At 31.2% G+C, this 16,341-nt stretch overlaps 1 protein-coding gene across 3 annotated transcripts in view; it reads left to right on the top strand.

Moving 5' to 3' along the window:
- LOC114332810 (probable mitochondrial glutathione transporter SLC25A40) overlaps positions 1-15,699 on the top strand; it is a 29,609-nt gene extending 13,910 nt beyond the window's left edge. The window contains exons 5-8 of one of the 3 annotated variants that reach the window (XR_007700405.1): positions 20-101; positions 4,827-5,073; positions 7,555-7,744; positions 13,494-15,699. Coding sequence is in view for 2 of the 3 variants with exons in the window: in XM_050659793.1 (XP_050515750.1) it covers positions 20-101; positions 4,827-5,073; positions 7,555-7,591 (366 nt within the window). In the remaining variant the exon portion in view is untranslated. Of the gene's footprint in view, positions 1-19; positions 102-4,826; positions 5,074-7,554 lie in introns of all 3 variants that reach the window. The other 2 variants (XM_050659793.1, XM_028282587.2) reach the window with 2 other exon arrangements.
- The last annotated feature ends 642 nt before the right edge of the window (positions 15,700-16,341 follow it).

The following is a 16,341-nucleotide window of genomic DNA, read 5'->3' on the forward strand; positions in this document are numbered from 1 at the left end:
TATTTTATATATTTTTTAGATAGCGGCCTCTATAACAACACCTTTTGACGTTGTAAAGACACATCAACAGATTGAATTTGGAGAAAAAAATCTATATGGAGGTAAGTTGTAATATATAGATATATGTACAATGAATATCTATAATTATTACTAATAAGATAAACTGGCAAATCTTTTGCTTAATATGGGAAGACAATTTCTTTTGCTGTCAGATACTAGCAGTATCAAAAAGAGATGCACCATTCCGACAGTCCAATGGTGCATCTTACTCGCACTCACATTGACGGCCGCCTTAATCCTCTGTTAGCGCTTATTGTTAATAATTAAAAATAACAGCTTAGTAATAAACTAATGACACAAAGGGCCTAGAGCCGGGTAAGATGATGAAAACTGCCCCCAACTCGATTCGAATTCCATATAGGTCACCGTTTAGCATATATAGTGAAACTAACTTTCTGAAATTTTTAGCCACCTAGGTGGTCATGTGACCCACCTAGAGCTTAATTAGGGTTTTTATGTTTTTATTTTTTATCTCAGCCGCATCGAGAACTAGCGAAAAACTTTAAATAAAAAAGTTGTAAGCTTTAAAAAGTTCTGTCCGAATTTTTTTTTAATTTTTGGCGGGAAATTTAAATTTTAGAACGATTTTAAAATTTTAAATGAGTATAAAAAAGTAATGAAAGACATTCGTTTTCACGAAAAAATATATAACGTGTATTTCACCGTTGATTGAGGTCAATATTTCAATCAACGATTTCACCTTGAATTTTTCCAATTTTTTAAAATTGGTGAAACGCACCTTTAAAAATAAAAAACCGCATTTTTTCGGTTTGTTTTATTTTCGTTTTTTATACAATTTTATACATATTTTTTAAAAAAGGTAACACCGTCACTATAATAGGTAAAAAAACTGAAAAATAATTGGGATGTGCTTAATAAAAATTTTTTGTAATGCCATCCATTTTCAAGATACAGGGCGTTTTAAGAAAACACAATTTTACACATTTTTTACGATTTTGCCGAAACTACTGGCAACATTATAATAAAATTTGGCGAGTTTTAAGAAGTAGTTGTTTCAAGCATTTTTTGACATACAATTAAGAATTTTATATTTATCATTGGCGCGCATACGGGTGATGGTCTGAACTTTTTAAAGAAAAAAGATAGTACGCCACTGACATATTTCAAATTAACAATCGTTTTTGAATTCCTCGTTAAATTTGTGACAAAAAAATCTATTCCTATTTTTTCATACGACGCTTCATTTTTATTCAAAAAATAAAACATCTTAACCGTTACAAAGTATTCGAACTTCTAGTAGTTTCTACATCTACATAAACTCATCTACATTCATTATAAAAACTAATTCGAATACTTTGGAAGCGTTAAGATATTTTATTTTTTGCAGCAAAACGGCGCGTCGTATGAAAAAATGTGAGAATAGTTTTTTATCGCAAATTGAACGAGGAATTCAAAAATGATTGTTAATTTGAAATATGTCAGTGGCGTACTATCTTTTTTTCTTTGAAAAGTTCAGACCATTACCCCTATTCGCGCCAATGATGAATATCAAATCCTTAATTGTAAGTCAAAACATGCACAATAACTACCTCTTAAAACCCGCCAAGTTTTATTAAAATGTTGCCAGTAGTTTCGGCAAAATCGTAAAAAATGTGTAAAATTTTGTTTTCTTCAACGCCGTGTATCTTGAAAATGGATGGCGTTACAAAAAATTTTTATAAAGCAAACTCCAATTATTTTTCAGTTTTTTACATATTCTAGTGACGGTGTTACCTTTTTTGAAAAATATGTACAAAATTGTATCAAAAAAACGAAAAAAAAAAACGAAAAAATGCGGTTTTTTATTTTTAAAGGTGCGTTTCACCAATTTTAATTTTTTTAAAAAATTCAGGGTGAAACATGCACAAATACACGTTATATATTTTGTTCTTGAAAACGTTAGTTATTGTTTTATACTCATTTAAAATTTTAAAATCGTTCTAGAATTTAAATTTCCCGCCAAAAATAAAAAAAAAAATTTTTGGACAGAACTTTTTAAAGCTTACATCTTTTTTATTTAAAGTTTTTCACTAGTTCTCGATGCGGCTGAGATAAAAAATAAAAACCCTAATTAGGCTCTAGGTGGGTCACATGACCACCTAGGGGGCTAAAAATTTCAGAAAGTCATTTTCACTATATATGCTAAACGGTGATCTATATGGAATTCGAATCGAGTTGGGGGCAGTTTTCATCGTCTTACCCGGCTAGGCCCTTTCTTCAGGATCATATAGAGTATAGAGCATTAAACTTTGATTTAGTTACTTTCTGACTTTCCTAATAATAATTTTTAACCGAGTTATTTTTTATATTGTTTATTAAATATATTTAATGTCGCCACGGCATCCATGCCATCATAATCTTTCGTTTGTGGATCGAGGCTGACGTCCAGAATTTTAGTGCTTCAGAAAGAATCAAATATGTGCTCTCTGAAGAGACTCTAACAAGAGTCTAAACTAGTTAGAGCACTTTTGGCGCTCTCTGAACTAACTAAAATAAGACGGCTCTTGTTTCGATTCGCAACGAAATGATTATTTATTATGTTTATTAGTTCTACTCCTATTCTGAGTATTGGGAACTAATCTTTGTTGAAATTTTACCGTGCTGGGCAGGCGGGTAGTGAGATGCAACTTGACAGATCTTCCTCGGTGTTTTTTGCTCCGGCGATTCGTTGGCTTGCAAATTTTAGAAGCCACGAATGGTGTAACCAGAACGGCGTTATCTAACTGTCCCACGAACTACCTGGGCCCCTTAATCCCAAGTACCTGCTGCCCCATCGCCGAGAAAGTTGGGGATTAATTCTTAATGACCGGAAATTCCAAATTTCATTATAGTTGAAAGTAAGAATATAAATATTTTCAGTTATTCACTTCAGTTGCAAGTATTACGGTATAGTGTCCGGTTTTGTCCGTTGGTGTTTAACTTTTAAATGGCGAATCCAGCGACTATGTTTAGTCAAAGGGGAGAACTTTTATTAATAATTAATGAATATAAATATTCAAAGGCCCATGTCTCCACAGATGGAAAAGTTAGATGGCGATGCATCAAAAAAGGGTGTCAACAAAAAGTGTACACAAGGGAAGGTGATGAAAATTACGTTATTCTTGAAAAAGCATCGGTGGAGCATAATCATGCTCCAGATATCCACGTTGACCGGCAAACTTTTAGTAATTCTACAAAGAGGAAAGCTGTAGAAGATATATTATGTGAAAGACCTTTAAAGATTGTCCACAAGGAATTGAGGAAGAAAAATTTCAGCAATTTACCGCTGACGACGAAAGACATTTCTTGCGTTCGTAGAAATATCTATGCTGCAAGACGAAAATCCACACCATCATTGCCCAAGTCACAGGAAAGAGTTCTACAAGTGTTAGTGAACTTAAATTTAAAAACAAATACAGGTGAAAACTTTTTATTATCTACGAAAAATAATTCCGCAATTTTTAGTTGTTTCACAAATCTTTACTTTTTACGTAATGTAGATTCTTTGTATGTCTTTGTATGTAGATGGAACTTTTCAATACTGTTCTAAATATTTTTGTCAGATGTTTACTATACATGGCTACAAAAATGGTTTTTATGTTCCCCTAGTATTTTGTTTTTTACCAAATAAATCACAGCAATCGTACAAAAGTACTTTTGATAGATTAATAACAATATGTACAGATTTGAAATTAAAATTCAAACCGAAGCGGATAATTTCTGATTTTGAAATAGCAATTCAAAATGCAGCCAAGTTAGTGTGGCCCGACATTATTATTTTTTGTTGCAAATTTCATTTAACACAAAATTGGTACCGAGAAATTCAAAATTTAGGTTTGTCCTGGGAATATAAAAATCAAACTGTTATTGGAAAATATTTAAAATTGTTTTTCGGCATTCCTTATTTAGATCCAAATGATGTTGGTGACTTTTTTCTAATGAACTTTTTAATATTATGCCAGAAGATGACAGAGTTTTGCAATTTTGTGATTACCTAGTTGATAATTGTTTAACGGAAGATTCAACATTTCCACCTTACATGTGGGCTTTAAATTCATCATCTCTTATATTTACTACAAACGCATGTGAATCATTTCACTCGAAATTAACCGAATGTTTTATAAATCTCATCCTGACATATTTAAATTTACAGACATTTTGTTAAATTTTCAAGCAGAAGTATATGTGAAAATTAGAACTGCACATAGATTCGAAAAAAAACTTGATAAAACGGCAAAAAGAAAAGTTGATTTTATTGAAAATAGGCTAAATGAATATTACGTTAATCAAAACATTACTAAATTAGACTTCATTAAGTCAGTTTGCAATTATTATGCAGCTAACTTTTAAAATCTAAAATATAGTGTTCACTCCTACTTATTTTAATCACTAATCAGACATTAGAATTAAGCATTGTTATTGTTTAACTGTAGTTTTTGTTATTGTATATAAGTTAGTGTAGATTTATAAATAAACTTTATTCGATTATATTGTTATAGTTTCATTATTTAATCATTTAAAATTTTCGCTCATGCTTTGGGAATTGGGTTCCTTTTTGAATACAACAAAGTAAAATAATAACTATATATGTTCACAAACATATTATCTAAGTACCTAGGTAACGTGGGGCAGTTCGTAGTCGCTTTTAATCCTACTATAAAACTTAACCCATTAAAATCTAGGTAGCGTGGGGAAGTTTTATTTTTAATATTGTTAATATTAAAGGTAAAGCTTTCGTTGGTAATTTCTGATTTATTTGAATTGATCGCACTGTATAAATTTTTTAGCTGGAAATAAAGCAAAGGCAAATAGATCTACTATAGAAGTGATAAGAGAAATCCGAGCGGGCCATGGGACTAGGGGACTGTTCGCCGGTTTGGCTCCAAGACTAATCAAAGTTGCCCCTGCCTGTGCTATTATGATCTCCACATTTGAATATGGTAAAGTGTTCTTCAGTAAATGGACAAATCAACCTATGGACCAATTGGATCCTGATATTAGTTCAACACCTAGTTTTGTATCTAAAGATGACAGGTAATTATAGTTTATAATTAATATTTGTATAAAAATCCACGACGAAAATAAAATTCCTATAGCTGGCTGTATACCATAAATCACAAAAAATGCAAGATCCTTTGTAAAAGGTATATTTAAAAGACCCCAATAAGGGTTACATCACAAAACAAAACGTTTTCGGATTAATAGGTAATCCATCATCAGTGTTTAGTCAATAGCATGCATGCGTGAGCCACCAAAAAGTTATGGGTAAGAACCCTTTAAAAGTTACAAGATCTTGAATCATACTACATATTTTAATATTTGCAACATCCTTCTGTTTTATTAAAAATATGTAGTATCATTTAAGATCTTGTAACTTTTAAAGGGTTCTTTAACCCATAACTTTTTGGTGGCTCACGCATGCATGCTATTGGCTAACACTGATGATGGATTACCTCATCATCATTCTCTTTGCCTTATCCCTATGCGGGGTCGGCTTCCCTAATTGCATTTCTCCACACAATTCTGTCTTGGGTCATATCAATGTTAATCCCCTTTACCAACATGTCCTGCCTTATCGTCTCCCCCCAGGTCTTCTTTGGTCTTCCTCTCCTACTCCTTCCAGGAATCTGCACTTCAGCTATTCTTCGTATTGGGTGATTAACGTCTCGACGTTGAACATGACCGAACCATCTTAACCTATGCTCTCTCATTTTGGCATCAATTGGTGCCACACCTAGACTTCCCCTAATATACTCATTTCTAATTTTATCCTTCTTTGTCACTCCACTCATCCATCTAAGCATTCTCATTTCCGCCACATGCATTCGTTGTTCCTCTTTCTTTTTCACTGCCCAACATTCAGTTCCGTACATCATAGCCGGTCTTATGGCTGTTTTATAGAATTTTCCCTTCAGCTTCATTGGAATTTTTCTGTCACACAACACACCACTCGCTTCTTTCCACTTCATCCATCCAGCCCTAATTCTACTGCATGCATCTCCATCTATTTCTCCATTACTCTGTAATACCGATCCTAGGTACTTAAAACTATTGCTTTTCACAATCATTTCACCATCCAAAGATACCATTTTATTTGTAGTAGCTCCATCTTTAAATGAACATTCCAAATACTCTGTTTTTGTCCTACTAAGTTTTAAACCTTTTTCCTCCAGAGCTTGTCTCCACTGATGATGGATTACCTATTAATCCTAAAACGTTTTGTTTTGTGATGTAACTCTTATTGGGGTCTTTTAAATATACCTTTTACAAAGGATCTTGCATTTTTTGTAATATTTGTATATACCAGTGAAAGTACAGTGACCAAACTACACAACAAAATTCCAAGATGGTTATTACAAGGCAACAATAAACTGATTTAGTTGCATAAATAGAAAAATACTTACAATTTCTTGTGACAATTCCAAGTCATTTGGAAGCCTTTATGGATAATAAGTTGATATGGCCCACCAAGGAAAGTTCTTCACTAAAGTAACTTCTAAGTCTGTTTTGGAAGAGACATATATTTAAGAGGTTACTCATCAATGAAATAAGTTGTACCAATCCTGTTCATATTTCGATTAAAACTGATGTAGCAACACATTTTAACATTTATATGAAGACCATTCCTACTACTTCAATTGTATAAATTATTCTTTAAATGAAGAGTTCAATGATGGTGATTAAGAGACACAAGAAAATGTTAAAATACCAAAACCTCCTACAATATCTATTGTAGGCGTCAAAAATATAAAACACTAAACCTCCACTATATTCACTCACTAAACTATAAAAACACTAAACATGTAAAGTTATAGATCTTCTTTAGCTTTCCGAGGACTTTCCGGTGGTTTTCTGAAGACTAAAATACGATGCATCTATGTTTGACCACTGATTCACATTCAGCGGGCAGATATACATGAAGGAAATGAGTCTTTGTTCTTTCAATGATGGATATTTTCGTTCGCTTGACGTACACTGAGCACCTAAATCCAATAACTTCAGAATACTGTAGCTTAAGAATAATAGTTTTTCAAACCTAATTCTCATTGCCTTTTTTAATCTACGCACTGAGAACTATCACTTACCGAACGTTCGTGGTTGACCGGGACCGGTTTTCCATAAGAGCGGGTTGACATGATCAAGTGTACTTGGATTCCAACTTAAACCAAGTGCGCTTGTACAAGTGTACTTGGACCAGTTGGTTGCCACGGTTAAACGACTTCGATTTTCCGGCAACGAGGCCATTTTAATTTATCACTTTGCCACTCCTTGTATCCAAGAAAGTTGGCTAGCGTCCTAGTTATCTTAGAACCTGTTGATACAAGACTTGGACGAATAGGTGACACGATCAAAATAGCTTTCAAGTGTTGCGCGCGCAACGTCCAAGCAGACTTTGACCAAGTACACTTATATCGTGTCAACCAGCCTTAAGGAGTGTTGCGGGGTCCTTTTAATACCTAATTGATAACGTTCAAATGAGTTTAATTTTTTTTGAACATTTTTTTTTGTTTGCAGGAAATCGGTGATGATAGGCAATAAGATTGGAATATAATTTAAGTTGGGCTATTCCTCGTCATAGGCAGTGGTGGGGGGTTAAAATTAATTGGTTTTTGAAGTTTTTAGTAAATCTGACTGTGATAAATCGATAACCGATTCATTAATGCCATTCAAAAGGTTTTATTATCAAGTTGTGCTACTGACTTAGGTTATTATTTCAAATTATGTATGACAATTTTGATATTAAGGAGTGTTTTAGAGAAATTTCGTGGGCAACTTGACATAAAGCTTTTTTTTATAATATATGTATATATTATACAGTTGAGTCCCTGAATCTTTACGGAAGTCGGAAATTGAAATTTACTAAACGCAACAGTAAGTCACTTACTGTCACTTGCTGTTGCGTTTAGTAAATTTCAATTTCCGACTTATCATCGACTTATTTCGTATGCTTTAAATGATGACGCACGGGTACATATTCAGGGACTCAACTGTATACAGAAAGTTGTTATAATCGAGCGTGATTGTTCTATAATCTCGTTAATTGATGAACCTTTATATTTGATTGTGAACCATGCCGCTACGCACTCCAAAATGTTTGTTAAAAACGTAACTTGGTGCTTGACTGACAGTAACTGTGTTTCCATGTTTCCATGAATATTATTTATCCACGAAATACGCTAAAAGTTACCACATTTTCCATAAATTAGCAAAATCTTTGTGAGGTAGAACTTTCTCGGTTGATCATAGCAACAGTCCCACTGTGGTTCCAAATGCCGAAAAGGTGATCATGAACCTTTAAAAGCGTATATTGCTCATACACTTCGGTATTACTTTCGTACTTGAGGGTTTTTGGCAACGCTGATTACGAATTTGACATTTTTTTAAAACAAAATGGCGGATCCAATTGATCCAATATGGCGGAAAGAAATTAAAAATATCAATCAAAACGCAATATTTTTTCCAAATTTGGCAATAAGGGGTTTTTGAGATAGCTGATTACAAATCTGCAATACTTTTTTTGAAAAATAAAATGGCGGATCCAATATGGCGAATTGAAATTGAAAATATCAATCAAAACACAATATTTTTTTCCAAATTTGGCAGCTTATAGGGTTTCTAAGGTTGCTGATTACAAATTTGACATTATTTTTTGAATAACAAAATGGCGAATGTATTATGGTTGAAATAAATTGTAAATATTTTAAATGCATATATTTTTTTAAAATTTCATAATATAATTTTTTGAAATTGCTGATTACGAATACAACTTCTTTTTGAAATAAAATCAAAATGGCGGATCCAATATGACGGAATGAATGTATTTTAACGTTTGATAATTAATTTAAGAGATTTTTAAGATCTATGATTAAGAATCCGTCATTCTCAGAAAAAACAAAATGGCGAATCTGATATGGCTGAAATTTTTCAAAATATATACCAAGCGAATGTAGTTAAAAACATTTATACAGGGTGGGGCATTAGTGTGACAAAGTCCAATTACTCGTTTGTCGTAAGAGATACAAAAAAAAGTTATTTAGGTAAAAGTTGGGGCACAGATAGGACCATAATTTAAAAATATTTTCAGATATACAGGGTCACCCGTATTGACAGGTTGACACAAACATGTTTTTTTAAATGGAACACCCTGTATATTTTTATATTTTTGGATTCTCCTCGATGTCTTATTTCACAAAATATAGGGTTTTGTAATATTATACGAGTTAGATTAAAAGATAATTACGTTTTATTGTTAATTTCGTAGCAACATTCACACCCTGTAGAATTGTAGTGATTTGACATCAAAGTTTCTATTTATGGTCAAAAGATTTTCAATATAGTCTACTATTGTTAAACATTAATAATATAGCGAAAAGTTTAATATTAATATACAGGGCTGGTCAAAACTCGAAATGAGTATTTTCTGAGTTTTCTTAAATGGAACACCCTGTATTTTAGTATTCTAATGAAATTATATTTTATGCTACTTTTTTATTTCTTAAGCATTCCCTATATCTAAGTGCTTTAATTTTTGAGTTATTCATGATTCTTTAATCCAAACATTAATTGCAACAAAAATTAAATGAAATTTTATTAGGTGGCTGTGCAAATATTCAATCAAAAATAATTTTTCAAAAAAAAGTAGATATTAATCTAGACTGATCCCTAATTTATTAATATTCGATGAGATATCCAAATACCTACGTAGTTAAGATTGTTGGTGCGTAAAATAGGAATAAAAACAAACAAGATTCTACCTAGTTGGCTATGACAATAAATTTGCTAAAACATTTGACATTATACTATTTTTATAGTTCCAGTTGCTTTGTTACCATTACTAATATTAATTTTTTTAATACGTAACTGATGAGTAACTGATTAAAATGGTTTTTGTGCTAGGAGAGTATAACAAAACTGTGCTACTAGCAATAAGAATTTTTCATCAGCAATTTCCTGATAAACGAAAACTAAGAAGAGAAACTTTTGAAACTATGCTAAAACGGTTTCAACGGACTGGATACTTAAATTACGAGAAACCTGATCGAGTAAAAACTATTTTAAATGAATAAAATGAATTAAATGTAATCCTTAGTGTAACTGAGGATCTGCATATTGGGAAGAACGTTCTTATAATCTTTCTATCTAGACCTAGACTGTTGAAATCGTTTTAGTGTACTTTCAAAAGTTTCTCTTCTTGGTTTTCGTCTATCAGGGAATTGCTGATGAAAAATTCTTATTGCTAGTAGCACATTTTTGTTATCCTCTCCTAGCACAAAAACTATTTTAATCAGTTACTCATTGGTTACTTCTTAAAAAAATTAATATTAGTAATGGTAACAAAGCAACTGGAACTATAAAAATAGTATGATGTCAAATGTTTTAGCACATTTATTGTCATAGCGAACTAGGTAGAATCTTGTATGTTTTTATTCATATTTTACGCACCAACAATCTTAACTAAGTAGGTATTTGGATATCTCATTCAATATTAATAAATTAAGAATCAGTCTAGATTAATATCTACTTTTTTTGAAAAACTATTTTTGATTGAATATTTGCACAGCCACCCAATAAAATTTCACGTAATTTTTGTTGCAATTAATGTTTGGATTAAAGAATCATCAGTAACTCAAAAACTACAGCACTTAGGTATAGGAAATGCTTAAGAAATAAAATAGTATCATAAAATATCATTTCATTAGAATACTAAAATACAGGGTGTTCCATTTAAGAAAACTCATTCCGAGTTTTGACCAATCCTGTATATTAATATTAAACTTTTCGCTATATTATTAATGTTTAACAATAGTAGACTATATTAAAAATCGTTTAACCGTAAATAGAAACTTTGGTGTCAAATCACTACAATAGGGAACTTGCATAAAATTTTAAATTCGAAAAAACTGTTATAAATCACAACAGAACATAATTTAAAACATGTATCAAATCTTAAAAAGTTTTGTTTGGCTTTCGTTTGGCCCCTGAAGATGATTAAAAATTCAAATTAAAACAGGTGGCCCAAAACGCGTCGTGACGTCATTTGTTTAAATTATGTTTACATTCTTCCAAAAAAGTAAACAAAATTTAAAATTAGACATTATAAACGTCAGTAGAAAATACAATGTAACCTCAAGTGTTTTTGATCGTTTGAACTATTTTAAATGTCATTTAATAGTGTCAGTGTCAAAACGAATGCCAAACCTAATAGGGAACTTGCACATTTTTTTATTGCATAATAATATTCAGTTTCCTTTAAAAATAAGATTTCCAAAATTTCACGCCTTAAAACCTCATAATAACAGAAGTACAAATTTAAAATCTATATATATTTTTTTTGTTTTCTGGCCTTGGTTTAGAGAACCTTTAGTCAATTTAAAATAGTTCAAACGATCAAAAACACTTGTGAGATTACATAACTGTATTTTCTACTGACGTTTATAATGTCTAATTTTAAATTCTGTTTACTTTTTTGGAAGAATGTAAACATAATTTAAACGAATGACGTCACGACGCGTTTTGGGCCACCTGTTTTAATTTGAATTTTTCATCATCTTTAGGAGCCAAACGAAAGCCAAATAAAACTTTTTAATCTTTGATACATGTTTTAAATTATGTTCTGTTGTGATTTATAACATTTTTTTCGAATTTAAAATTTTATGCAAGTTCCCTATTCTACAGGATGTGAATGTTGCTACGAAACTAACAATAAAACGTAATTATCTTTTAAACTACCTCGTATAATATTACAAAACCCTATATTTTGAGAAATAAGACATCGAGGAGAATCCAATAATGTAAAAATATATAGGGTGTTCCATTTAAAAAAACATAAGTTTGTGTCACTCTGTCAATACGGGTGACCCTGTATATCTGAAAATATTTTTAAATTATGGTCCTATCTGTGCCCCAACTTTTACCTAAATAACTTTTTTTGTATCTCTTACGACAAACGAGTAATTGGACTTTGTCACACTAATGCCCCACCCTGTATGTAAATGTAACGCAACGTATATTGACAGCGTCATTTCACACTTTTGTATTCAAACAGTTGTTAGTAATGCAAAAGAAGTTAAAGGCAGCTGAATCAGTGTGATTCTGTATGTTCTTACCATACATTTTGAGATTAATAAACGTTAATCGCAGAACTATGCAGCATTCTGTACTTTTTGAATGTATTTTTACATTATGATTACTTCAAGTATATTTTTACTGTCTATTCATTAACAAATTTTATGCATTTATTGAAGATATTCTTCTTTAGGAGAGAATCGATTGAGGGTAAAGTTTGATTGATCCCCGCGCATGCGCACACCGACAGTATGGTATTAGTGGTTATACGGGCTCTGATTGGGTGTTGAAATTTTGATATGATCTGTCAATAATTGTTCAATAGGGAGGTTATCGGCAAACAAAAAAATTGTATAATATTAGTTTTTATTGATGTGTGGACAGAAATAAAATCAAATTTATAATTATAGTGACTTTTTAAATAGTTTTGAAAAGCCGCAGGTACGTAATTCTAAATGTTTCAGTTGGAAATACCTAATAGTTTCAATACCTATTTGGAAAATGTAAACAAAATAATGTAGTTACCTATTAGTAGGCAATGCTTTAATTTACATAATCTGATTACGAACAAACTTTCTACAAATCTTCATCTCATATGTCGTCTATATTTTGTTGTATTTTATTTCGACAAAAATCAAACTAATAATTTTATTAAAGTCATATAAATTTATGGTGTAAACGTTTAGTTTGTGTATATTCCCACATGACGTATACGAGAGTTTGGTGCAGTTTGAAATGCCGTCAACTTTCGTACGGCGCGGTAGACGTGAAGTGAGTTCGAGCCCCAAGCAAGTTATTATTTTTTTATTTTTTTTTTATAGATTTTATGATTGTAAGTATATTATTATATAATTTTTGAAGATATTCTTCTTTTTTGAAAGTGGTAGATAAGAAAGTTAGTTTGATTTTTAAATAAAATAAGTACAAATAACCTTTTAAGTATATTTACTTCGTTTAAATTACCTATTATATAATAGAAGAATATCTTCTTACGTGCGTACAAAGTACACACACATTCTTTTTATTATAAAACCTTAAGTCAACTTATATCTTATATTAATACATACTTGAAAAAGAAGAATTTGTTTTACAACGTTTTCAATAAACGCATTCTTTTTTACTTTCACTTCCGGTCAAAATAACGTCGCACTTGTCCCTAAGCTATGAATAAGAATACATCCAGTCTGGCTCTTATACCTGCGTATTACGAATCTACGATAGTATGAGAAAACAACTACTGTAAACATGAAAATCCGTGGTCTTAGAATAGGCCTTTTTCCTTATGCTCACGTTTTCAGCATTTGGAACCACAATGACCCGGTATAAAAACAGAGTTACCAATCGTATTAATATTAGTAAATTACGTAAACGTTGTTTATTTTAAATAGGTAATGACGTCACAATAGGCTCGATTGTTGATTATTTTGTATGCTGACAATGGGTGTGAGTAAAACTCAAGCTTAAGTCAATCAGGAAGGAAGAAGAATGGTCTCATCGTTCACATGTGACATAAATTAATGTGTTTTTGGTATGAAGTACCCAATTAGTTAAAAATATAAAAGAATAAGATTAAATAATGCCGCCTTTTGTTTTATTTATTGTTACTCATATAATGAAATGAGTCCACTAAAAATATCAAAATATCAATTTGATGAAAATTATTCTTGATAAAAATAATAAACTTAAAGATAAAACCCATAACTAAATTAAAATTCATGGTGACGTTTCAATTATTACTTTAATCATCGTCAGAATAATAAGTTTCTTGAGCGGATGCTTTAAAATAATTTTAAAGGAACAAACAATAATTAATGAAAACGTAAAAATGACATTGACAATCATTGGGTTAAGTCAATAATTTCAAACACGCCATGTCTTGTTGCGTGTTTAAGGGTGGCTTCAAAAGAAATATGGATAATGCCTCCTTGATGCTGAGTTCCGTTGGAGAACTTGCATGACCAATGATTGAGAAGTCCTTACGACTAATAAGGTGGTCAGAATCAGTCATATGTTGGAATACCGCTGAATTTGGAATTGTTCTTGATCGTCTTCCTAAGTGAGGAGTGACACCTAAGTATTCGCAACATCTGACATTAAAGTGACGTCGAGTCTTCCCGACGTACGTAGCTGCACAGCTACTACATTTGAATTGGTATATAATGTTAGATGCGAGATCACTAGGAATCATGTCTTTCACATGGAAACGAGATCACATGGAGGCAAAGTCGTGAAAGCAAATCTTAATTCTATAGAGGGAAATGCTTTTTTAATCTACGGATGTTGCGTCGGATTTGTAAGCTGTGGTAACCAGTATATGGAAGTTTGATATAGATCTTTTCTTTGAAAATTATTCTGATGAAAATTCCATTGTCAATACAGGTTGCGCCAGACCTCTGGTTTTCTTTGATTACTGCTAAGCTATGGGGTAAACAAAAACATGTTTTTAACAAAACTAATGTGTATCGAAGACGTCTATAATTTAAAATTATGTTTGGTTATACATTTTTGAATAAATTTTTTAAAAATGTGAAGAATTTGTAGGTTTTATGAGATCTAAAGTGATAGCAGCTTTTGTGACACAAGGAAATATAATTTTATTTTAACAAATATTTTGACATATATTTAACGTTTCTTTGTTTCAAAGCATACATATTTTTGCAAAAAAAATTAATAAAAAATCTGGTACAACATAAAATTTATAGGTATTTTTTTAAATATCTACACAACGAAACATGCTACTACAACCAGATATCAAAAGAAAGGTTGTAATTTTGCCTTAAAATACAATATTAAAATACATTTTATAATTTATAAAAATGAGCAAATTTTCTATTTGCAAAAAGTGATCGCACTGTACATTGTATGGCTAGATACCAGATATTAAATTATTTACAATAACCCTATACTACAAAAAATTTGACATATCATTTACATTTTTGTTACCTTGGAAATTTAATCCACAGCTCATCAAATATTACCATTTTCCTCAACAAAAGTGTAAATATTTTGAAAATTATTAACTATACACCTAAAAAACCTTATACAAACTCTTCATATTTTTAAAAAATATATTAAAAAATGATTATTTAATATATAGGGTGTTTCATTAAAAAAACACAACTTTGGTTCATTCTGTTGTTTTGACTGACCCTGTATAATCGAATATAACTTTAAACTATAGACGTCTTTTATACACAATAGTTTTGTTATAAACATTTTTTTGTATACTTCATAGTTTAGCCGGAATAAAAGAATACCAGAGGTTTGGCGCACCCTGTATATTTCGTCGGCACCTATTTACAGTAAATAAAGTACAGGGAACGTTTATAATGTAATAATCCTATAGGACATACCTATTCATGCACCCATGAGTGTTGATTGTGGCTAAAATCAAAATAATTTAGCGCGTTAGGAAATGTCCCTAATATATTTATTTTCCTGTTTTTGAAGCTGAATTTTTTACTTTTTGGAAGTCCTCGTATATCATAATTTGTCTTAATAATACTTAATTAGTTTTAATTTCGGTACCTGTACACAAAATGCACATATATTTCCGAAAAAAGTTTTATTTATTTTTAATAAACGTAAAAAACGTTTCTGTCTTTTATTTCTTTTAACCTTTTTTGTCAATATTTTCTTCAAGAAGAACGGGCCAAGCTACGATTAAAAATGATAACTCAAGGAACAAGAGAAGCGCAGGAAAATTACACTAAACAAAGAAATAAAACCAAAAAATACTACGAGAAAAAAAAAGGAAACATTATGAAGCTAAACTGAGAAATATACATTATAAAGACAAAAATGGAGAAATGATTATGGGTGAACCAGAGATATTACAACGCTGTAAGCATTACTTTGATGAGCTGCTAAATGGACCTGAACAGACAGACGATAATAACGAGGAAACAGAGGATCTAGTAAATGAAATACAAAATCAACAGAGTGCAGAGCAGGCTCCGACTATAAGCGAAATTCAGAATATCATCGATAAATTAAAAATGAACAAAAGCCCAGGTAGCGACTGCATAAGAAACGTGTTAACTAAGAGATTTTTATTCGTTTGGCTCAGGTGAGTTAGTTTAATGCCGTAATTCTTCTTGCAAACTTTTGAAGTTATGTTTTTGGTGTTTATTTTCTGTTAATGAACTAATTATGTGTTATCGAGTCTAATTAAATTAATGTTTAGCCTTCTAAGATTGCTTTAGCAGTCTACAAGATTTTACTATGAGATGGTGA

The sequence above is a fragment of the Diabrotica virgifera genome, chromosome 8 (assembly GCF_917563875.1).
Source record: "Diabrotica virgifera virgifera chromosome 8, PGI_DIABVI_V3a".
NCBI lineage: Eukaryota > Metazoa > Arthropoda > Insecta > Coleoptera > Chrysomelidae > Diabrotica > Diabrotica virgifera.